At 42.9% G+C, this 24,308-nt stretch overlaps 1 protein-coding gene across 5 annotated transcripts in view; it reads right to left on the reverse strand.

Moving 5' to 3' along the window:
• Positions 1-778: 778 nt before the first annotated feature.
• The window catches only part of LOC110523734 (autism susceptibility gene 2 protein homolog), a 28,537-nt gene continuing 5,007 nt past the window's right edge, over positions 779-24,308 (reverse strand). The window contains exons 2-18 of one of the 5 annotated variants that reach the window (XM_036977414.1): positions 16,409-16,624; positions 14,550-14,642; positions 14,390-14,416; positions 13,646-13,675; positions 11,784-11,832; positions 7,323-7,659; positions 7,000-7,217; positions 6,610-6,839; positions 4,609-4,659; positions 4,269-4,373; positions 4,077-4,145; positions 3,906-3,980; positions 3,483-3,618; positions 3,021-3,092; positions 2,723-2,806; positions 2,380-2,611; positions 779-2,294 (exon numbers count right to left, since the gene is read on the reverse strand). In XM_036977414.1, the coding sequence (XP_036833309.1) occupies positions 1,265-2,294; positions 2,380-2,611; positions 2,723-2,806; positions 3,021-3,092; positions 3,483-3,618; positions 3,906-3,980; positions 4,077-4,145; positions 4,269-4,373; positions 4,609-4,659; positions 6,610-6,839; positions 7,000-7,217; positions 7,323-7,659; positions 11,784-11,832; positions 13,646-13,675; positions 14,390-14,416; positions 14,550-14,642; positions 16,409-16,624 (3,054 nt within the window). In that variant the 3' untranslated portion in view covers positions 779-1,264. Of the gene's footprint in view, positions 2,295-2,379; positions 2,612-2,722; positions 2,807-3,020; positions 3,093-3,482; positions 3,619-3,905; positions 3,981-4,076; positions 4,146-4,268; positions 4,374-4,608; positions 4,660-6,609; positions 6,840-6,999; positions 7,221-7,322; positions 7,660-11,783; positions 11,833-13,645; positions 13,676-14,389; positions 14,417-14,549; positions 14,643-16,408; positions 16,625-24,308 lie in introns of all 5 variants that reach the window. The other 4 variants (XM_036977415.1, XM_036977413.1, XM_036977417.1 and 1 more) reach the window with 4 other exon arrangements.

Consider the following 24,308-nt stretch of genomic DNA (forward strand, 5'->3'; position numbering starts at 1 on the left):
GCGCTACCTCATTCATGAAATGGAATGCTCTTTTTTAATTTCTAAAATAAAACATGAACGTGGATGTGATTGAAGATTATTCTAAATTCGGGTTCCGTGCCATTATTACTCGTGCCACCCCGATGGTCCGAGGGGAATTATTTATTTATTTTTTAAATCCAAGAGGGTGAATACTTATTTGTAGGCTAATAATTTCTGCTTTATTGAGGAACATTTTACTTTTAACCCTAACCCGTTTTACTTAGATTTGATTTGAAAATGTAAAATACATAAACATGTTACATCCGGCAACATATACTGTACACATACTTTCAATGACTATTTATTACTTTTAAACACAAATAGATTAGTCGAAAAGCACACTGTAAGGCTTGGAGCAAATGAGCCCAAAAATATCCACAACACAAAAATAAACATGAACATGCTGCTGTCTTTTCCTCAGACAATGGAATTTGATAAATATACTCTCCTCTTTGGTGCACCGGTTGTATGTGCTTGTCTGATACAACATGAGGATTTCATAAAAGGTAGCTTTATGGTCATGTAGGCTATTTGTTTACTGAAAGCTACACACATCTGGTGACCTAAGACACTTGATAATCTAAAAGGAATTAAATCAAATCCGTGTTTAGATTCAGCATTTAGTTGAACTATTGAACCCTGTGCCATCAATTCCAAGTGGACAGCATTCTGTATTTTGTACCAAGTCTGCCACAAGAGGGAGCACTGCTGATGCAAGTGAAAATAAGAATGAATTATCAAGTAATTACGTTTTTTGTTTAAATAGACATTCTTTATAGAAACAAATGACAGGTTATGTGAATATTTACAGAAGGTAAAAGTCAATAACATTTTCAGGTAGGAAACATGGTTACATCTAAGACGAACTATCAAAAGGAGAACATCTATTTTCTGTTTTACCTGTTGATAAATGTGTAATAAAGAACAATGTAATGCATTGCACAACATAAAAAATATACAAATTCATAAAATCTACGTCTGTACACGGAAATCTTACAAACATGAAAAAACATCATATATTACTATCAAATAACATTATCCAACATCAGTTATTCAACTTATTCAACAGTTTCTATGCAGACTCACTACTTAAACTTCTGATTTATTAACAAATAATCTACAATACACAATTTTGACTTATCGCTTTTTCATTTTAAAAAGCGAGACATTTCATCAAGTTGAGTGTGTAATGTGTATTTAAAAGGATGCCAGTCTTGTCGCTTTTTTCTAAGAGACTTCCATGCTACTGTGCCTCCACCTCTACCTCTTTGGCTTTGCAGGATGGGGTGGGGTCCCCAGAGGGTGGGACACTAGTGGGCGTGGTCTTTCGAGGAGTGGCAGGTCTGCCAGGGGTTGTGGTGGTGGTGGAGGTGGGCACCAGAGGGGGTGGGGCACTAAGAGTGACAGTCTGTGGAGTCCTGTTCAGATGGCCACTGTGTGGAGCTGAGGGGCTGAGCCTAGGGTACATCACCCCACCCAGAGAGGACACAAAGGTGGGTGTGTGGGCTAGGTGGCCCTCCATGGGAGAGCCCTGGAGCTGGTGCAGCCTTGCCCTCTCCTCTGCCTGCCGGTGCCTGTCCTGTAAGTACTGCTGTGGGTGGGGGTGTTGCTCCCGCTGTCTGTGGCCTCTCTCAGGGTCATAGGTCAAATGTACCTGCTGGCTCTGCAGGTACAGCCCTCTGTAGGGGTCTTGAAGTGGGTCCCAGTGGCCTGAAAGGTGAGGGGACACATGGTGGTTTCGACCTGCGGCTAGTGTACTGACCCCCATGAAGGGCTGGATACGGGCTCGCTCCATTGCACTGAGGCTACTCACTGGGTGCACGGGGCTCATGGAGAGGGGTAGAGAGTGAGGTAGATGACTGCTCTGAAGCATGCCTGCGGTGGGGAAGTGGTTGTGCCTTGACGGGTATGGAGCCTGAGAATGGCCTGGTGGGAGTAAGAGGGTACACTCCGGTGGCCCAGCCATAACCTCTGGCTCATCTCTGCGCTCCTGCTTTATCTTTAAAGGTCCCTTCAGAGTTTGTGTGTTCTCGTTGGATTGGTGGTTCTTCACTGTGGTGTATGGGGTTGAAGATCCCCTATCCTGCACCTCCAGCGCTGGAGAGGAGCTCTGTTTCACCTGGACTCTCCCAAGAGAGCTGCCCTCCCTCTCAGCCTGGGGTCCCTGATCTGGGCTGCTCCTCTTCCTCCCTGGGCTGCTGCTGCCAATCAGGTTACTAATCTGAAAGCCTGAGGATGTGTGGGTGGACTGATGGCTTCTTTCCAGAGTATTCCTATAGAGAGGACAGAATATTATTATATCACAACAAGGCCTTTATGGATTGGAAATGCCATTTCCACAGTAAGGCTGTCACTGACCCGTCTCTCTCCGACTCCTCCTTGGTAGCAGAGTGATCCCTTTTCTTAGCTTCCCTTTCCCTCTCGCTGCTATGGACCGTGGGCTTGCGGTCCACATCAGCAGGCCTGGACAGTGCTGGAGGTGTGGGGAAGGAGGGGGGCGTTCGGTGCAGGCGGTTACAGGCTTCCTGAGGGGGGCTGACAAAACCTGATAACCCATGGCTCTGCCTTCCACCAAACAGGCTGCCTGGGCCTGTGAGAGGAAGGGTTGATGTATTTTCAATCAAATCAATCAATTTACTAATTTAGTTAAAACAGTAGGTTGTCTTTGGTTGAGGTCAATTATTTGAGAGCGAAAACTTACCAATAGAAGAGGCACCCAGGCCGCCAAATGCATTAGTTGCCAGTTGTCCAAGGTTTCCATAGTGACTGGCTCGTCCAAATGGATCTGAGGAACATCACAAGAATGGCACCTCTTAATGTCTATTCTTAAACTGGTTGTTTGGATCCTGAATGCTGATGCTATCACGTCGGGCCGAACAATGCCGTTTACCTGTGACTATATTCATAATACAGCACTGCCTCTTGTGCCTTATTGCTTAAATGTCTTGGACTTTAAACATCATTATTTAGACGTTGCACCAGCAGCCTATGGCACTTACCAGTGAGGTGGCTAGCAGGTAAATAGTGGACGTGATGAGTGGCGGCGCTGAATGGTGATGCAGACAAATGACCTGTAGGGGGTGAAGGTACAGTAGTGAGTGAATCAACCACACTGACGAAGGCTGTTGCCAAAACTTGTCTTTTTGTTGACCTCTGCTGCTGCTAAAATACAGTAAAACTGCAAAAAAAAATAGCTGTTTTCCTTCTTTTCACTATGCATTTTTTTTACTCAGCACCGAAGACTTTCTGTTAGTCTATAGACTTGAGTTGCACTGCAATTTGTTTTTCTACGAATCAACCACACTCACATTGACATAAAGGGATATAAAGTAAACATGTCATCTCTACAGCAAGCAACCAACACAGTTGCTCCCAAGGCCGTACAAAATCATCATAACTGCACGTAGATCCTCATTTAACACTCACAATATTGAATATGAAAATGGAATGGGCTGGCTAACCTGAGGAGGACAGGAGAGGTCGGGCCAGGTCATGGCCATAGGACAGTCCAGGAGGAAGACCCGGAGCAGCTGGCCGACTAAACAGGTCCAGCTTCACCCCGCTCATATTCAGCTTATGTGGATCAAAGCGCATGTGCTGTTAAAGATAGACAGATAAAATGGGGAGGAGAGAGATTGACAGAGGAGGTGAGAGAGAGAAGATTAAAAGCTCAATAGAGATTGAGAAGTGAGTTGCGGAGACCGAGGAGGATACAGAAAGCATAACTTCACAGATTATTGTAAGTTAGAATTTCACGGCAAGGTCTCCACTTGTTGCCTCCGGTGCATGTCACAAATAAAGTTTGATCTGATTTGGATTTGATTTTTACCGCTATTTGAAACTTTCGCTCCATTGAGTGAAATAAAGGAACACATCTGAAGTACCTTCATCCTCTGCTGGTGGTGTTGAATCTGCCAGGCGATCTGGGCATGCATTGCACACCATTTGCCAGCCTTCTGCTAGAATAAATAGAAGGAAAATAATTTGATTAGTCTTAAACCTGAGGGCTAGAATTCTGTCAACAAGCTTACATAAGGCTGGCGAATGGCATATACCCGTAGGCCCTTTGGTAGGAGATTGTGAGGAACTTCTCCTGGCCGTGTCGCCACATCCATAGGATTAGACTAGGGAGAGATGGGAAGTCACGTGTTTAGACTGAGAACAGCATGTGTGTGGGGGGGGGGGGTTAACACTGGGTAATGAAAGAGAGACAGACAGACTGAGGGAGTCAGTGATGTGTTATGGACCTTGGGCTGGAAGGCTCCTTGCAGAGAGCTGAAGGGCTCTGGGGGTCCTGAGTGGGGGTGCAGGGCTGGCATGCCAGGCATCGCTGGGGGGTAGGGGGGGAAGAACTGGGCAAGACCACACATAGGTTAAGGTAAGAATAAATGAAGTATGACTTTAGGGTAAACAAAATAACTTTGTACGCTCAGAGAAGATCTGTGACTGTACTGCTGAGGTAGTATGGAGTAAATCATCAAATAACTGAGAATCATTGAGAATCATATTATAATAAAAAATAATTAATTTGAAAAGTAATCCAAAGGAACATATCCCCATCTTTCTGAAAGCAGTACTTTCACTTACATTTTTATGTCTTATGTAGGGGTTTTCCAGTTTAGCTGGGTACTTTTCCAACTGAAAGACAAAAAATGTTGTAAGTAACATTAACAATATTAGACAATATTAGACAAAGAAGAAACATCAATGGAAAAACGCTACAAATGATTGTTTTTGAGCATTTTTTCATCTTCAAGTCCTGATCTAGTGCTGACATCTACGCCGCTAAACCAGCTCATTGACTGTTTAACATATGCATGTACACACTTCGGATGGCTATGTTCAGAGTTTCCATATCTCGGCTGCTTAAACCCAACTGAAGCCCTGCCAATGCTGGCAAAAGCGTCCATGAGCAATTACCCACGATCAAAAGCACTCTAATGACCTAATTCCTTCTGCTGCGGCACAGTCATTTATCCTGACAGCAGGGCTTTGAGTGTGTCAAAACAGCCATGAGATCCATTTCCACTGGCTTTACTGAGCTGTCAGTGGAACAGCCAGCCATTTCAGGGCTCATACATTTTTTTCCAGTATGATGAAATATTTCAAAATGTTCCCTGGTGGGCGGAAAAAAGTTTTAAACGGCTGAAAGCTAAAATGTGTCTCTCAGGGACTGTATCTGATATTTCTGTTATGTTGAGATACTGTAATAAAGAGTTTGATATTTGAGATGTGAAACTAACACAAGGTTTTCCCCAGAGTAAAGGAGGCGGCTGCTGAGCCTGAGGCTACACTATTAAGGAGATTGAGTTCAGAAAACAGCAAAAACAAAGCACAGCGTTATCTCTCTCTCGTTTCTGGGTGACCTAAAATGTTCCTCACAATGAATGTGGGTTTTGATAACATTAAAGAGTAAAACTGTTGGTGAAAAACATACCAGATGTTTTAGGCTTAGTTATAGTGAAACACGTCAATTCTGGTCTTCATTTTGACAGTTCGTTGTAGTAAATATAGCAATTTTTTTCCACTAGAGGTTCAACTCCACCATTCAAACGGTGATGTAGAAGCACCTCGAGAAGGTTCCTCTACGTCATCTCAAGGGAGGGGTTCGGTATGAAATACACTCCCTTCTAGATGTGTTGGGTGGTACCACCTCAAGGTTTACTGTAAAAGCAAGATGCTAGGACTACTGACGTTATACAAAATTCAAAAGGCAGTAAGGCACTTTTCCGCATTTGACCAAATTCAAAGTTTTGTGCTTCACAGTTCCATTCCTCCTTTTACAAAGGAAAAAAACACAAGTAGGCTATGAGTATTATATGTTTATATTCATAGCTACATCCATTATAACAAGAAATAGATGACAATGGTGGTCATGTCAACTCGTTGTGTTTTTCCCCAGCTGCTATGAATGATTGGTGGCGCAGTCCACTAAGACAGTAGACTCAATTACTGCGATTTCTTATCCCACAAGAATCAAATTTTGTATTTACTATTTTCATCCCGTGCCCACACACTTCTAATTCCGAAAAGTGAAAGCATACCTGTGAGAGGGGTCCCCCTGGTAGTAGTTGTAGGTTTTTATACAGTACCCATTGCGTAAACACCGCAATGCAGGTTGGTTTGAATTGAGCACCTAATCTTCAATTTCAAGGTGATGATTGAACAATTCTTCCCAACAGAATAACGCAATAAATGTCAGTCTACATTTCAACTATATTTTTTTGCGCCCCATGGGGGATTAGAATTTACACGGAAAGTGGCAATAGATGTCAGGAGCTTGGCGCCTTACCACTGTGAGCCAACTGTCCAGAGTCGTATTTGCTCATGATGCACATCATTTTATTATCAGAGCGTGCCAGCGGACTTCTGGTAAGTATGCTTTAGTGAAAAAGTGTTGGGATCAGGTACAACTATGTTCACCCACCCCCAAAATGAATAATTATGAGCAATTCCCCCCACCCACAACTTCTCACCTGAATGCATATTTTTTTATTTGAAGGGTTTGGGCAAAAGCTGAAATTGGGGTTGAGAGTTACCCTTTAACCTCACATGAAGCCGTTTGTGGTGGCCATGTACTGGACTTACATTTAGGTCAGCTGTGCGACCCATATTTGGGGTTGTAGAGAGGATGCCTGGTGGAGGAGGCAAACCATTCGGGTAGGATAAGAAGGTGAGTTGGTGCTGGTGTTGATGTTGGTGCTGGTGTGTGTGCTGGTGAAACTCTGTCCTCAGCAGAGGTGGCCCCGAGGCAGTCCCTCTCTCTGCAGTCTGCGCCAGGAAACGGTTGTTCAGTTCTTGGCGAAGCAGGTCGTGCTCTGTTGTGGGTGAGAGGTTAAAGGTCATACTCTATGACAAAAACTGCTCTTTCTCACCCACAATCCGTATCCCCAGCAACACCTGTTGTACACTAAACACCAATCTATCTCCTATACGGCTCCTTCAATATCCATCTCCTTTACTGTTCAAGCCTCTTACCTGAGTAGCCTGCTTCAGTGGAGTGTCCTACGATGCCATTGGTTGGTAATCCCAGAGGGCTTGTGAACATGGCCGGGCGGCGATGCCCGTGAACTGGCAGGAAGAAGTGGGGTGCGGGCAACTCCGAGACGGACAGGGGGAGGACCGGCAAGGGAGAAGAATGGCGCCCGAGGTGGGGGGATGGCGGGAGGGTTCGCTTACGGGATCTCTCTATGCTGCTGCTGTAGGGAGGAGAAAGGCAAGGTTGTAAATAAATATCACCTCATCTAGGATATCAGTATTATGAAATGGTTTGAACAAGTACAGTCAATGCCATGTCCTACCTGTTGTGGAGACCAATGTACAGGGAATGACCCTGGTGATGTGACAATGGTTCTCTCTTGACCTGGGATAGGCCTGACCCTGGCAGAGTTGGGGTGGTCGTGTTGCGAGGGGACGTCCTCTCCTTCTTCACACACACAGCAGGAAGTGGGCTGGTGGTACGGGTGCTGGTGAGAGGGGCTGCAGGGGCAGGGCTGCCAGCAGGCTGAGAGCCAGGGGCGGGACTGGCAGCAGGCAGATCGAGGGGTGTGTCGCTGCTCTGCTCCTGGCTGCGTTGTAGACCTGACACTGTGGCAGAGCTGCACACCTTCGTCTCGTCCCTCTCATCAACGCCTATGTCTATGAGCAACCAGAGAACCTTTGTTACCAACCACAGTTTGACAGAGCTGACGGAATCATTTAAAGCTGCAATATGTAACTTTTTGGGGCGAAACGACCAAATTCACATAGAAATGTTGTTATAGATCTGTCATTCTCATCGAAAGAAAGTCTATGTGCGCTATTTCTATGCTTCCGGTTCTTAAGTTTCATTTTTTGTGTCTTTTACATTCGGTTTTGTACTCTGGTAGTAGTTTTTTCTTCTTCAAACAGCTGAAAATACAATATTTTTGGTTATATACTTGCTTGTTTGTTTTGTCACATAAACTGAAATTAGGCAAACTATAAAAATGTTAGAAACCAGGAAATGGCAGACTGATTTGGCAGACTGACTTTAATATTCTTTCCCACATCAGATAAATACTGAAACTTATTATACACTATATTTACAAAAGTATGTGGACACCCCTTCAGCTTAGTGGATTTGGCTATTTCAGCCACACCTGTTGCTGACCTGTTGCTGTCCCAGTCAACTGTTAAGTGGAAACGTCTAGAAGCAACAATGGCTCCGCCGCAAAGTGGTAGGTCACACAAGCTCACAGAACGGGACCGCCAAACGCTGAAGTGCGTAAAAATCTTCTGTCCTCGGTTGCAACACTGACTACCAAGTTCCAAACGGCCTCTTGAAGCATTGTCATCACAAGAACTGTTCGTCGGCAGCTTCATGAAATGGGTTTTCATGGCCGAGCAGCCGCACACAAGCCTGAGATCACCATGTGCAATGCCAAGCGTCGGCTGGAGTGGCGTAAAGCTTGCCGTCATTGGACTCTGGAGCAGTGGAAACGCGTTCTCAGGAGTGATGAATCACGCTTCACCATCTGGCAGTCCGACGGACAAATCTGGGTTTGGCAGATGCCAGGAGAACGCTACCTGCCCCAATGCATAGTGCCAACTGTAAAGTTTGGTGGAGGTGGAATAATGATCTGGGGCTGTAGATAGCAACACTACACTATTTACCTAGAGAGTTTTCATCTGTATTTTTCATAGCTGTCTACATACCACCACAGACCGACGCTGGCACTAATACCACACTCAATGAGCTGTACAAGCAAACATGAAATTGCTCATCCAGCAAAAAGTCAAGCAGGAAGCCCCAGTGACTCGGTCAATATAAAAGTGGTCAGATGTAGCAGATGCTAAGCTACAGGACTGTTTTGCTAGCACAGACTGGAATATGTTCCGGGATTCTTCCGATGGCATTGAGGAGTACACCACATCAGTCACTGGCTTCATCAATAAGGCCATCATTAAGTTTGCCGATGACACAACAGTGGTAGGCCTGATCACTGACAACGACGACACAGCCTATAGGGAGGAGGTCAGTGACCTGGCCATGTGGTTCCACGACAACGTGATCAAGACAAAGGAGATGATTGTGGACTACAGGAAAAGGATGACAGAGCATGCCCCCATTCTCATCGACGGGGCTGTAGTGGGCTAGGTTGAGAGCGTCAAGTTCCTTGATGTCCACATTACCAACAAACTAACATGGTCCAAGCACACCAAGACAGTCGTGAAGAGGGCACGACAAAACCTATTCCCCCTCAGGAGACTGAAAATATTTGGCATGGGTCCTCAGAAGGTTCAACATCCGGGTTGCATCCCTGCCTGGTATGGCAACTGCTCGGCCTTCGACCGCAGGGCACTACAGATGGTAGTGCGTACGGCCCAGTACATCACTGGGGCCAAGCTTCCTGCCATCTAGGGCCTCTATACCAGGCGGTGTCAGAAGAAGGCCCTAAAAATTGTCTAAGACTCCAGCCACCCTAGTCATAGACTGTTCTCTCTGTTACCGCATGGCAAGTGGTACAGGAGCGCCAAGTCTAGGTCTAAGAGGCTTCTAAACAGCTTCTACCCCAAAGCCATAAGACTCCTGAACATCTAATCAAATGGCTACCCAGACTATTTGCATTGCCTGCCCCCCACTTTTACACTGCTGCTACTCTGTTATTATCTATGCATAGTCAGCTTAATAACTCTACCTACATGTAAATATTACCTTAATTACATTGACTAACCAGTGCCCCCGCACATTGACTCTGTACTGGTACCCCCTGTATATAGCCTCGATATTGTTATTTTACTGCTGCTCTTTAATTATTTGTTATTTTTATTTCTTATATATATATATATAATTATTTTTTTTAAACTGCATTGTCGGTTAGGGCTTGTAAGTAAGCATTTCACTCTAAGGTCTACACCTGTTGTATTTGGTGCATGTGACAAATAACATTAGATTTTTCATGGTTTGGGCTAAATCCCTTAGTTCCAGTGATGGGAAATCTTAACGCTACAGCATACAAAGGCATTCTAGACTTTTCTGTGCTTCCAACTTTGTGGCAACAGTTTGGGGAAGGCCCTTTCCTGTTTCAGCATGACAATGCCCCCGTCCTCACTAATTCTCTTGTGGCTGAATGGAGGCAAGTCCCTGCAGCAATGTTCCAACATCTAGTGAAACGCCTTCCCAGAAGTGTGGAGGCTGTTATAGTAGCAAAGAGGGAACCAACTCCATAATGCCCATGATTTTGGAATGAGATGTTCGATGAGCAGGTGTCCACATACTTTTGGTCATGTGGTGTATGTGTTCATGCTTAGCTAAAACAACCTTCATTCATTGTGGTGAATAGCTCCTAATCGCTGTTGTCTGGTGATAAAAGCCTTAGTCCTGTGGCCTCCATGACTGAATACTAGGCCTACATCTAGAAACAACAATGAGGCTACTAACGAGCAGCTTCATAACAGCCAGTGGGTTCATGTCTTGGGCAAATGAGCATGTTCATATTACAAAGTGCTCACAATTTGTTAGTTGCACCATTATATTTTCCATTCACAGCCAGACAGACAGTGTAATGATCATTAAATAATTCAACAAAGCCTATTTTCCCAGCACCAAACAACACTAGTCTCTACTCCCTGCAGTCTTTGAGCTCTGACAAAAACCGAGGGCCCTGGGGAGAGACTAGTGGTGTGTTAAGCATTCTTTGTAATCATAACATTCAATAGGCTGAAGTCCAGACAGCTCATTGGAAGACTCAATGAGAGACCTCCAAAGCTAACAACAAATGCCCTCTCCAAAGCCCACCACAAGCAGCTTGGAGGTAGGGAGAGTTAAATAGAGACCTTCTAATCGCTTTCACAAGGCATATAAAACCCCTGGGCTCAGCTCTAAAAGGTTCTCACCGCCAGCCAGCCAGTGGGATTAGAGCATGCTTTATGCTGCCTGGCCCTGGGTGCGAGTCTCCGCTTGGCTCTTTCAGGCCAAATGAGGCGAAATGTGACCACGTTAGTTCTAATGAGCTTTGAGTTTGAGAAATCGTGGGTTGTGAAAAGAACACAATCAATCAAGCTGCCCATATAAGGCAACAACAACTCAGTCAGGTAAAGAATACTGAATGGGAAAAATACCATTCAGTGATGTTGCTTTGAGAGGCATTCTCTTGGGTGAAAATTGCACTTAATTGTTGAATTTAAGCTATAGTTAGATCACAATATGGAATTGCTAAGAGATGCTAAGGATGATAATAGGGAATATTGCAGTGGATTACAAACTTGCTTGAGCCAGTAGTCTCATTGAGAATGACGTGTGACTCCAAACATCACTTCTTCCTAGCCCCAATGAAGCAGCTAAGCCACTGAAAGTGGAGGTTCAATCCAATTCATAGCTAAAAGATTGTGTAGAAGGCATTTATCAACTATTTCACACAACTCAACACATTCAAATGCACACACATCTCTGTCAAAACACTTGCGTCATTATTCTGTTTTACTTCAACATAAATCCCTCTAGCTCAGAGACTTTCCACAGGGTAGAGTGACATTCAGTGTCAAACCACATTGTGCAATTAAGAGTGTGTGGGTATCCTTAAACTACAATGGCCACAACACCTTGACAACAATTAGGTCATTCTTGATAATTGTGTGGTTTGAATAAGGGTGTTGCCCTTATTCAAGTGAACAGAAATGGAATGTCAGAAAAAGCATATAAGAGCATGTCACTGAGACAAATATATCTATTCTGTTTAGCAACAGCTAAGCAAGGACAGAGAGTCAAGTGCAAAAAAAATTGAGAGTGAAAATATTCTTACCATTAGTTGTCCTTAGTGTGAAGAGCTTTTCAGACTCAATCCCTGAAACCTGAGTAAAGATGAGAAAATAAAAAGGTTAGGATTTTGAGTCTGGTGCTGGAACTGTCGCCAAAAGTGATTGCTTTTCCACGGTAATCTTTAACAGCACTCGATCAACAGGACCATCCGGTATGCTGGCTCTTGCTCCACTCCCAGACTCGACGTCAGCGCCACACTCAGGGGGGTGTGTTCAAGTTCCCAATGAATGTATGGTCCCGTGGGGCTCAGTTGGTAGAGCATGGCACTTGCAATGCCAGATTTGTGGATTCTATTCCCATGGGGGACCAGTGTGAAAAAGTATCCACTCACTACCAGTGTAAATCGCTCTGGATGAGAGTGTTTGCTAAATGACTAAAAATGGAAATGTAAAATGAATGAAAATGAGATCAGAGGAACAAAAGGTGAGACATAACTCTTAACCTTGTCCAATGACATGAGAGGGAACGTTTTCTAAATGAAACTGAATGAGATTAAATCGAAACCATTCTAACTTCATGTAGTATGTGACAGCTCAATGAATGCATCTTTTTGACAGTATAATAAAAAGCATCACAACATAGATTACACATTAAGAGGCAATTAATGTAATCAGTCATTTCTTTCATGTAAGAGCACTACGTAAATGCCCATGACATTTACCTTGTGAAAAACAAATTAGAAAGTGGATGACACAAATTAACTTAGTAGCTAAGTATCTTATTCTAATCCATAAATTACATTTAAAACAGTATGTTTCTAATTACATTGCTGAATATTGGCCAGATTGTCATACCAGGCAGCAGAGTCCACACACACACACGCACACACGCACACACGCACGCACACAGCCTAAAGCACTCAACCATTTTCACTTAAATAAGCTATGTAGTGATATTATATTTGATGTGCTCTTGTGTATTCCTCATCTTTAAGCATTCTGTCCTTTGTAAAGTGTCAATCATACAGATGCTGGGAAAGCGCATGGTTATACACTAATGACATCAAAAAGACATCAAACTGACCAGATTCAATTGCTAAATCAAATTGTTGAACTCGGCGGAAATTCAGCTGTGGTAAACTATCATGAGGTTCCTTTCGTGTTGCAAATGTAAGTACCTTATTTCCAGATATTCCTGGAATCCATCAGTTGATTAACAACCTTGCAAAATGCTACATTACCGTAATCTGGTTCATATGACCTCTGTCATGAGTTTAATTTCAGTTTTGGAGCCTCCATATTTAATAGGAGGTTGCTGACAAAAATAAATAGATCATATAGAGGAAATAACAGAGACTTGTTATGATAATCAGAAAGTCCTTACTTTCATAAGTAGCCCTAATGATATTCACAGTGTAATCAAGTTAGCTTCAGCGCATTCCTTAGATCAAAATCCAATAATGCAATCAAAGAGAGCTGGCATTATTAACATGTAGACATTTTTTTTTTAAAGAGTTAAATGAGTATAATGTCCGTAAGGTACACAGACTGAACCTCACACTCACAAACCAGTACCAAAACACAAGTTAGAGTTTGTGGCCATTTACCCTCCTTGACGTCAACTATGTCCCAAAAATAGTCTGCTCAGGATGGAGGAGGACCACCACTGAGACCAAAGACACCCCACACACTGTTTACGCTGCCCTGACCCTATTAAATAAAAAGGTCCGACAGAAAACCTGACCCCATCACAACCCTGTCTGCCATTTGGAGGACCCCCACCCCCCCCCCCCCCCCTCTACAATACAGCCTGGCCAGCTGACAGCCCCGATGGGAATACACCAATACATAACATGTAGAGGACTGATAAGTTAATAGTTCTGAGAAGTGGGAATGTTTATCTGACCTTGTCATCGATGTCACTCTCACTGTCACACTGCGGGAGAAAGGATGCGAAGCGCTGCATTAATTCACGAGAACGGCTTCATCCATCACCAACACTCAAACTGAAACTCTAGAAATATAACTGTAAATAATGCATATTAAAAAAAAAACATGGAGATCCATTGAGAAACGTATTATTGTTAGATTAGTAAGAAATGTGTTTATGCCTAGAAGTAAGAGTCTGTTTACATATCAAGTCAGAGAGAGAGAGAGTGTGCGAGCGGGAGTGAAACCGAGCGGGAGAAAGGGGACATTATTATGCATTAGGTCTGTTACCTCGTTCCAAGTCATCGACGTGTGTTTAACTGCTGTGTGTACTGAACAGTTTGCTCTAAAGGAATCATCATGCCAGGCGACGGAGCAACACAGTTGTGAGCTACTATATCAGCCGGTCAATTTCTACTGAAACCACTGATAAATCATGTGTCAGTCCCTCCCTCAAGTCCTGCTCACTGTCAAAGTGTCACTCAGATATACAAATCACTAATCCGTGTTGACATGACACCTGTTTAGCTACGTTACTAAATATCAGCCTGTTAGCTTCTGAGGACATTTTGTTCCAGCTTCTGAGGACATTTTAGTTACGGACTGTTCTTCTCAGTATGCATGAGCTAATCACTGACCCACTTTTGTCCTCATAGTCTGAGCAGTACCATAGGTAACATAGGCGACATTCATTCTGTCAGAAAGGATTGAAGTCACTCACCGAATAGCCCCGACCAGAGAATGAACTCTGTGGAAAGATATTATAATGTTCATGAGCAAAGGCTTATAACAGATTCTGATAAATGCCTTCTGTAATCAGTCAATAGGTTGTTGTTGGCACACACAAAAAAATCCCTTTATCCAGACAATACTGTTCATACCCCACTGTGGTGTTCTTTAGAGTTGCTTCTCTGAGGCGTGCCCTGCGTTCTGGTGACCTCAGCTCCGCTTTGCCTTCCCAGAAGCCGCTTCACCTGAGGGACAGGACAGATCCAGAGGACAGATCAATCACACACTCAAAGGCTTCCAATGTAACTAAGTACCACCATGTCTTTGAGTCCAGGGTTATCTACATAACATTGAGTTGGTAGACAGTGAATTTGCCAACCCATAGCCCCTCTGCCCAGATGAGAATCTGGCCCACCAGAGGGCACTGGTGTATTACAGGAATGAGTGATTACACATCAGTGAGGACATCCATTTCAATGACACAGTTAACCCGATTTAAAATAAGCAGAGTTCATGTCCAGACTCATTCACTGACCGTGATGGGCAATTAGCCCTGGCCCTGGCTCAACTCCGAGCCAGAGCTGGCTTTTCTTTAAAGGCAAGATGAATGCAGTGCATGCATAAATGGGCACACACACATACCAACATTGGGTTGGAATGGAGACCTTGAATGATCCATGCAGCATAATGCAGATTTTATACAGATATTGATTCAGGAGATCACAAGTTGTTTCAGGACAAAACAGAGAAATCATATTGACTGGAAACTCAGCATTCAATAGGAACAGTACAATAATGTGGTGTTGATCTGGGGTTTCATGGTTTAAAGCTACCATTCCATAATGTTCAGCCCATGCTGCATTGTTCATTTGGCTGCTACACTTCACTGCTTTGACAGGCAGGCCCAGAACACTGTATGTCTATTTCTGTGTGTGAGCGTGAGTGAGTGTGTGTGTTCGTGTAAAAATGATTTACTTAAATAGTATAGGTGGGATTTAACAGTGGCAGTGAACATGTCATCCAGCCATCTTCCAGCTAGTCTCATGACTTGATTTGACAAGGTGAATGTCCTGTGTCAATGCGCTTTAGCAAAGTACATGTTATCTGAGAAAGGATGTTATCTGAGGTCCTTCTACTTCCTACAGCACTCCGGATGTTGCCTCAGTGACACAATTAAACTGCTCGATTGATCAAGTGAGTAGGTGTCATCCATTTCGTAGAGTAGATCCCATTTAACTACAGTGTGCTAAGATAAACAGTAAATTCAAGGAACAAAATACACCGAAAGAAACCTGATAATAGCTCTGTCCTGTTTTGCATAGGAGGCTACCACCCAACATACTGTTTTGCATACTGTTCAGAACAAGAGAGATCCACAAGGGGTAATCTAGGCGATACCTTAAAACAAGTAGTATCTGGTCGACACATACAGATTAGGGTGCGGGAATTGGCTAGGTCAGGGACTGATATGGAAGTGGGCATAAGTTTGTGAGTGCCTGGTGTGCTCTCTGCTACAAACCCAGACACATCCTGCGCTGAGGAGGAAGCTCTTCACAAAGCACCTTATCTCGTCTCTTTACTGGCCCTTGTTTCCTGTGTGGCACTCTCCTAACTTCCTGCAAAGCAGACACGCTTGTGTGAAGCAATTACTAGATCAGGATGGGAAGATTCGGAAATGAACCTGATAACACAGTTCATTGACTGGCTGGTGCTGACAATTAACACCTCACGATGGAGCCATTTTTTTTTTTACAGGACCAAAGCCGTATCACCATTAGAGAAAGAAAACTGTGGGATTTAAAGTGGATGGCTTGAAAACAGCTAAGGAAGAACTCCAGATAAACATATAGCCGCTTAGCTAGGTAAACAACCAAAAACGAAAACAAACTGTACGATCTCTTTTACCTCACTGGGCAAAATGCCCACACACATTACGAGGTAGACAGGTTTTTAGTTTGTAGGAGAGCATAGTCATTCAAATAGAAGGAAGGTTAATTGATCCATAGACTACCTGCTTGGTCTTCTTCGATCTGTTTTTCACCTTCCCTTGCTCCTTCTCTCCATCCTGCTGATGATCAAAGTCAGCTCGATTGTCAGTGAATCCATTCACAGGAATCACATCCCCCTCAGCAGTCTGTTCAGTCTTCCGTTTCTTCAGCACCTGGCTCTCCCACTTCTCCTTGCCCCCCTGCGACCTCAGGCTCTTTGTGCTCTTCCTCAGAGCCACCTACGAAAGAGCAAACACAAAAGAGGCTTAATATGTACAGCACAGGAGAGCCACCTCAGTATGAATGATGATAATGCTTACACTGAGTCAATATGACAAGGCGGCAAGGAAATCCTTCCAAAACCTCTAGTACATAAATAAAAACCCATCATAAAGAAATAGGGAATTGAAGAAGAGCCAAAGCTCATGATGCTTCTGGGCATGGTTGTGTATTGAGGTCATATCCTATGAGGCAGGCCTGTGAGACTAGAATATTGGCGGCCAGCTGCTACCCATTGTCAGGCTGTGGCGTTTGGCAGTCTGAGCTAAATGCGCCTGGACTAACCATGCCAGTGGCCTGTGAGTGGGTTGTCAGTGGTGTTGATATACATACTACCAAGCACAGTGGAGCAATGGACATGAACAAGAATCAGTTACAGGTCATCTAAAACACAGAAGTCTGTGAGAACTTGGAAAGGAGCAATTTAATACATGCTCCCCTCCCCCGATGGCTTTTGGGGTATTGTTCAATGCAAGCACAACTAATCTCACTTAGCCAACGAGTGTGAACTGTGAGCATTCCCAGCTCAGCGTCCCCCCTGCCTACAGCTTCAGCTATCCACGAAAACAAGTGACCTAATGGCACAAGTGTAATCTCCAGAACCATTGCCATAGTGATATGAATATTCATGGCACTGCTAAAAGACTAGCGGCGTGTGGTAAATGATGTGTCACTGTGTTTCTCCACCTCCCTGGACAGTTACCAAGCATGTCTGATAAAAACAATCACTGAGCTTGGCTCTGAATAGCATCAGGCACACACAGCTGTGGAGACACAGGGGGGAGTAACTAAACTAACCCAAAAACCAAACAAGGGCTGAGTGAGAGAGAGTGGGTGAAAATAACCTTGGGTAGTAGATCCGTTTTGCCAGCTACACTGAATACAATAGGGTGAAACCAGCTAAATCCAGGTTAGGGTTTGCAGTGAGAATGGCTTTGAAAATGAACATTGGCCCTAAATCCCAGGTAAAGCCCAGCGGCTTACAAAGGATTCAGTGGATGGGCTCTCATCAAGTTCCACTATCACATTCGTACCTCTATCCAGTCACTCTCACCACCCATGAAGCCAAAAGTGAATGGCAGTAACATGCATGTTCTAACATGGTCTCTCCCCGGTGGACAGAAGACATGGACATCAAGCTATTAACAGCTCATGTGCCACAGCTTCTGCAATCAGACCTCACATATCAGCTCTCACCAGGTAGCTGAACATAACCTGGCCTGCAAATGTTCCACAAAGGACATGGGATACAAGAGGCCAGGGAAACAAGGTGGCTTGTTACAGTAGGCTGTTCAAATCCAATTTGCATCCAATGGCACAGGAAGCGCTGCTTCAGCCTCCATTAACTGCTCTGTAAATCATTAACTCTATTGATGTGACATAGATTTCAAAGACGCAACGCAAGCAGGGGTACAACAGAGAGTCGGTCAGTTAATTGTATAAAGCTAATAGCATCCGCTAACATGCCTTTTTATCAGAGTAATAGATGGCTAATTTCAGAGAGCTATTTTCCCATGACAAGATATCGTACAAGACAGTGGCGCACAGTTCCTTCTAGAGATCCAGAGAGATCTGTTACAGTGAAATATATGCCAACAGTTGTGCCTTCCTATGTTCATTGATTCAAGCACTGCACTGTAGGAGAGAAGACCCAGCAGATCTTGATGTTCCTGGGCATTCGATTCATGATGGATTCCTAAACTGTGTGTAAAGCTACAGGTCTACAGATGATTTGTCTTTATCCTCCTGACCACGACAGAGATAATACTGGCAACAGCCTGTCCATAGGTCAAGCACTCCATTTATCCATACATCCCCAGTTAGACCGCTTTCTGTCATTAGGAACTGTTCAATCACATGGCACTATAGGCCAACATCTTCTGGTACAAGGTTCACTTTAAATGCCCCTGACTTTTACAGATGCCATCTGTAGAGTGGCAAGTGGTGGAAAAAGTACCCAATTGTCATTATTGAATAAAAGTAAAGATACCTTAATAGAAAATGACTTGAGTAAAAAGTTGCCCAGTAAAATCCTACTTGATAAGTATTTGGTTTTAAATACACTTAAATGTATAAATCTTTTCAAATTCCTTATATAAAGCAAACAAGATGGAACCATTTTCTTGTTTTTTAAATGTACGGATAGCCAGGGCCATGAGCTAACGCTCAGACATCATTTACTAATGAAGCATGTGTTTCATGAGTTCACCAGGTCAGAGGCAGTAGGGATGACCAGGGATGTTCTCTTGATAAGTGTGTGAATTAGACAATGCCCTGTCCTGCTAAGCTTTCAAAATGTAACGAGTACTTTTGGGTGTCAGAGAAAATGTATGGAGTCAAAAGTACATTATTTTCTTTAGGAATGTAGTGATGAAGTAAAAGTAAAAGTAGTCAAAAAAATAAATAGCAAAGTACAGATTCCCCCAAAAACAACTTAAGTAGTACTTAAAAGTATTTTTACTTAAGTACTTTACACCACTGAGAGTGGCTATAGATATACTAGGTTAATAATCACTTTATTTGAATGCTGAAATGGAGTTTGTGTGTCATTTCCCACAGTACTTGTGACACATAAATAAGTGGTAATTAGACACTTAACATGCTGACCAGACATGTTGATTTTGTCCACCCATACCAGACGTGATCAGGACACACAGGTTGAAATATCAAAACCAACTCTGAACCAACTATTTTAATTTGGGGACAGGTCAAAAACCATTGAACATTTATGGCATGACATGCTGACCAGACATGTTGATTTTGTCCACCCACACCAGACGCGATCAGGACACACAGGTTGAAATATCAAAACCAACTCTGAACCAACTATTTTAATTTGGGGACAGGTCAAAAACCATTGAACATTTATGGCAATTTAGCTAGCTAGCTTGCTGTTGCTAGCTAATTTGTCCTGGGAAATAAACATTGGGTTGTTATTTTATCTGAAATGCACAAGGTCCTCTACTCCGACAATTCATCCACAGAAAAATGGGTAAACAGAGTTAATTTCTCGTAATCTCTCCTCCTTCAGGCTTCTTCTTCTTTGGACTTTATATGCCAGTTGGCAACCAACTTTAAGGTGCATTACCACCACCAACTGGACTGGAGCGTGGACCTCAGGTCATCTTTCAATCACCCATGTGGGTATTTGCTCCTAAAAACCAACAAGGAGATGGGAGAGGCGGGACTTGCAGTGTGTCAAGCATCACAAATAGAACCAAGTTCTATTTTAACGCCTGCCAACGCAGATGCTCGTTTACTCACAAGATTTAATAACATGCATGTGTAAATTTATTTTGCAACGCGAGCTGTGTGGTCAGCATAACACTCTCTATTTCCCATGACACGTCCAGCAGCCTGAGGTCACGGGTCCTGCCACTGAATTACTGGACCTGCACTGACTGGGCAATCAGTCGAGCAATTTATGCACCAGTAATGGACTGAAGACGAGTCATAAATATTCTGACACTGCCATGGCTTTGCCTTACAAGTCTAAATGTGTAGGCTACTTTGTCACATAACTGTCAAACATATTTAAAGGAGGTAATGGTGGCCAAAAAAAGAAACATTATGAAATTGCAATAGAACATAATGTCACTTTCTTGTGTCAAAACCTACAGTAATGATAAACACGAGGGCGGAAAATGAAGCCAGTTTATTATCACCTAGATCCATATGCAACCACGACTGTATATTCTGTCCATATATCACAGAATATAGACTATCTACAGTCCCTGTTGTCTTCATTCTTAGAGGTTACATGCCTATTGTATTCAGTGTAGCTGGAAATCTACCCCAGATTATTTTCACCCACTCTCTCTCATTCAGCCCTTGTTTGGTCTTTGGGTTGGAGTAGTTTCTCTCCCTCTGCCTCTCAACAGATGTGTGTGCCTGATGCTATTCAGAGCCAAGCTAGCAGTGATTGTTTTGATCAGAAGTGCTTGGTAACAGTCCAGGAAGGTGGAGAAACCCGAGTGGCTCAGTGGTCTAAGGCACTGCATCTCAGTGCTAGAGGCTGCAGACCCTGGTTTGATTCCAGGCTGTACCACAACCGGCCGTGATTGGAGCCCCATAGGGCAGCACACAATTGGCCCAGTGTCGTTAGGGTTTGGCCGGGCTAGGCCGTCATTGTAAATAATAATTTGTTCTTAACTGACTTGCCTAGTTAAATAAAGGTTAAATAAAATACATTTTTTATCATAACTGTGTGAAACAATGAGTGATTGTTTCTTCTGCCCAGTACAGATCCGATCAAGGACATTCCGTGCTTTTATAGACAGATCTTGTCATGCATAAGAGCGATGTCAGTATCATACAGAATCCTGTCTGATTTACGGTTCATCGACTCAATACATTATCTGCACTGTCAGCTCAGGTGAATCAGATAAAATACAGACACTGACAAGTGATCCTAATCAGAACTTTGAACTGCTGACAAAAGCATACAGACAACAAACATGTTCACTCCTCAAGACCCACATTACTACACTCACTCTTTTTACATCGAGATTATTTAGAGGAATTTATCTCAAATTATGATGGGATGGTTCAAGCCCTGAATGCTGATTGGCTGACAGCTGTGGAATATCAGACCATATACCACGGGTATGACAAAACATTTATTTTTACTGCTCTAATTACGTTGGTAACCAGTTTAGAATAGCAATAAGGCACCATTGGGGGTTTGTGGTATATGACCAATATACCACGGCTAAGGGCTGTATCGAGGCACTCCGTGTTGCGTCGTTCATAAGAACAGCGCTTAGCCGTGGTATACTGGCCATTTACCACACCCCCTCTGGCCTTATTGCTTAAGTAGTGATCACAAGTTACTGTGTAAAAGGTTAGATCATGACCCCACAATATACACTGAGTGTGCAAAACACACATGACATACAGTTGAAGTCAGAAGTTTACATACACCTTAGCCAAATACATTTAACTTCTCTAGGGTAGGGGGCAGCATTTGGAATTTTGGATGAAAAGCATGCCCAAATTAAACTGCCTTATACTCAGGCCCAGAAGATAGGATATGCATATAATTGGTAGATTTGGATAGAAAACACACTCAAGTTTCCAAACTGTTAAAATAATGTCTGTGACTATAACATAACTGATTTGGCAGGCGAAAACCTGAGAAAAATCCATCCTGGAAGTAGGATTTATTTGTTGTTGTTGTAGTTTTCTATTCAATGCCATTACAGTATCCATTGACTTAGGACTCAAATTGCAGTTCCTATGCCTTCCACTAGATGTCAAAGGTCTTTAGAAATTGTTTCAGGCTTGTATTCTGAAAAATGAGGGAGTAAGAGCAGTCTGAATGAGTGGACCCTGCCGTGTCACAGAGCTTTTTCATGCGCGTGACTGAGAGAGTGCCTTTCTTGTTTACCTTTTATATTGACGACGTTATTGTCCGGTTGAAATAATATCGATTATTTAGGCTAAAAACAACCTGAGGATTGAATATAAACATCGTTTGACATGTTTCTATAAACTTTACGGATACAATTTGGATTGTTTTGTCTGCCTGTTGTGACTGTGTTTGAGCCTGTGGATTACTGAAGAAAAGGCGCAAACAAAACGAAGGTTTTCGGATATAAAGAGAGACTTTATCGAACAAAAGGAACATTTATTGAATAAATGAATGTCTTCCGAGTGCAAACATATGAAGATCATCAAAAGGTAAGTGATTAATTTTATCTCTATTTCTGACTTGTGTAACTCTTCTACTTGGCTGGTTACTGTTTGTAATGATTTGTCTGCTGGGCTACGTTCTCAAATATTTGTAAGGTATGCTTTCGCAGTAAAGTATTTTTTACACCGTGGTTGGATTCACAAGAAGTTAATCTTTAAACCTATGTAAAATAGTTGTATCTTTTCTGAAATTTTATAAAGAGTATTTCTGTGTTTGATTTTGGCGCTCTGCAATCTCACTGGATGTTGGCCAGCGTCCCACATACCCCTGAGAGGTTAAACTCAGTTTTTCACAATTCGTGACATTTCCTCTGAGTAAAAATTCCCTGTCTTAGGTCAGTTAGATCACCACTTTATTTTAAGAATGTGAAATCTCAGAATAATAGTAGAGAAAAAGGATTTATTTCAGCATTTATTTATTTCATCACATTCCTCAGAAGTTTACATACACACCAATTAGTATTTGGTAGCATTGCTTTTAAATTGTTTAACTTGGGTCAAACGTTTCAGGTAGCCTTCCACAAGCTTCCCACAATAAGTTGGGCGAATTTTGGCTCATTCCTCCTGACAGAGTCAGGTCAGGTTTGGAGGCCTCCTTGCTTGCACACGCTTTTTCAGTTCTGCCCACAAATCTTCTATAGGATTGAGATCAGGGCTTTGTGATGGCCACTCCAATACCTTGACTTTGTTGTCCTTAAGCCATTTTGCCACAACTTTGGAAGTATGCTTGGGGTCATTGTCCATTTGGAAGACCCATTTGCGACCAAGCTTTAACTTCCTGACTGATGTCTTGAAATGTTGCTTCAATATATCCACATAATTTTCCTCCCTCAAGTGCACCAGTCCATCATGCAACAAAGCACCCCCACAACATGATGCTGCCACTCCCATGCCCTCACGGTTGAGAAGGTATCCTCCCCCCTTTATCCTCCAAACATAACGATGGTCATTATGGCCAAACAGTTCTATTTTTGTTTCATCAGACCAGAGGACATTTCTCCAAAAAGTACAATCTTTGTCCTCATGTGCAGTTGCAAAATGTAGTCTGGCTTTTTTATGGCAATTTTGAGTAGTGGCTTCTTCCTTGCTGAGCCGCCTTTCTGAATAGGTCGATATACGACTCATTTTACTGTGAATATAGATACTTTTGTACCTTTTCCCCCATTGCATCTTCACAAGGTCCTTTGCTGTTGTTCTGGGATTGATTTGCACTTTTCGCACCAAAGTACGTTCATCTCTAGGAGACAGAACGCATCTCCTTACTGAGCGGTATGACGGCTGCTTGGGTGTTCCCATGATGTTTATACTTGTGTACTATTGTTTGTACAGATGAACGTGGTACTTTCAGGCGTTTGGAAATTGCTCCCAAGGATGAACCAGACCTGTGGAGGTTCTTTTGATTTTCCCATGATGTCAAGCAAAGAGGCACTGAGTTTGAAGGTAGGCCTTGAAATACATCCACATGTACACCTCCAATTGACTCAAATGATGTCAATTAGCCTATCAGGTTCTAAAGGTTCTTAAGCCATGACATCATTTCCTGGAATTTTCCAAGCTGTTTAAAGGCACAGTCAACTTAGTGTATGTAAACTTCTGACCCACTAGAATTGTGATACAGTGAATTATAAGTGAAATAATCTGTCTGTAAACAATTGTTGGAAAAATCACTTGTGTCATGCACAAAGTAGATGTCCTAACCGACTTGCCAAAACTATAGTTTGTTAACAGGAAATTTGTGGAGTGGTTGAAAAACAAGTTTCAATGAATCCAACCTAAGTGTATGTAAACTTCCGACTTCAACTGTAGACTGACAAGGTGAATCCAGATGAAAGATATGATCCCTTATTGATGTCACTTGTTAAATCCACTTCAATCAGTGTAGATGAAGGGGAGGAGACAGGTTAAAGAATGAGTTTTAAGCCTTGATACAATTGAGACATGGATTGTGTA

Source organism: Oncorhynchus mykiss, chromosome 5 (genome assembly GCF_013265735.2).
Source record: "Oncorhynchus mykiss isolate Arlee chromosome 5, USDA_OmykA_1.1, whole genome shotgun sequence".
Taxonomy (NCBI): Eukaryota; Metazoa; Chordata; class Actinopteri; order Salmoniformes; family Salmonidae; genus Oncorhynchus; species Oncorhynchus mykiss.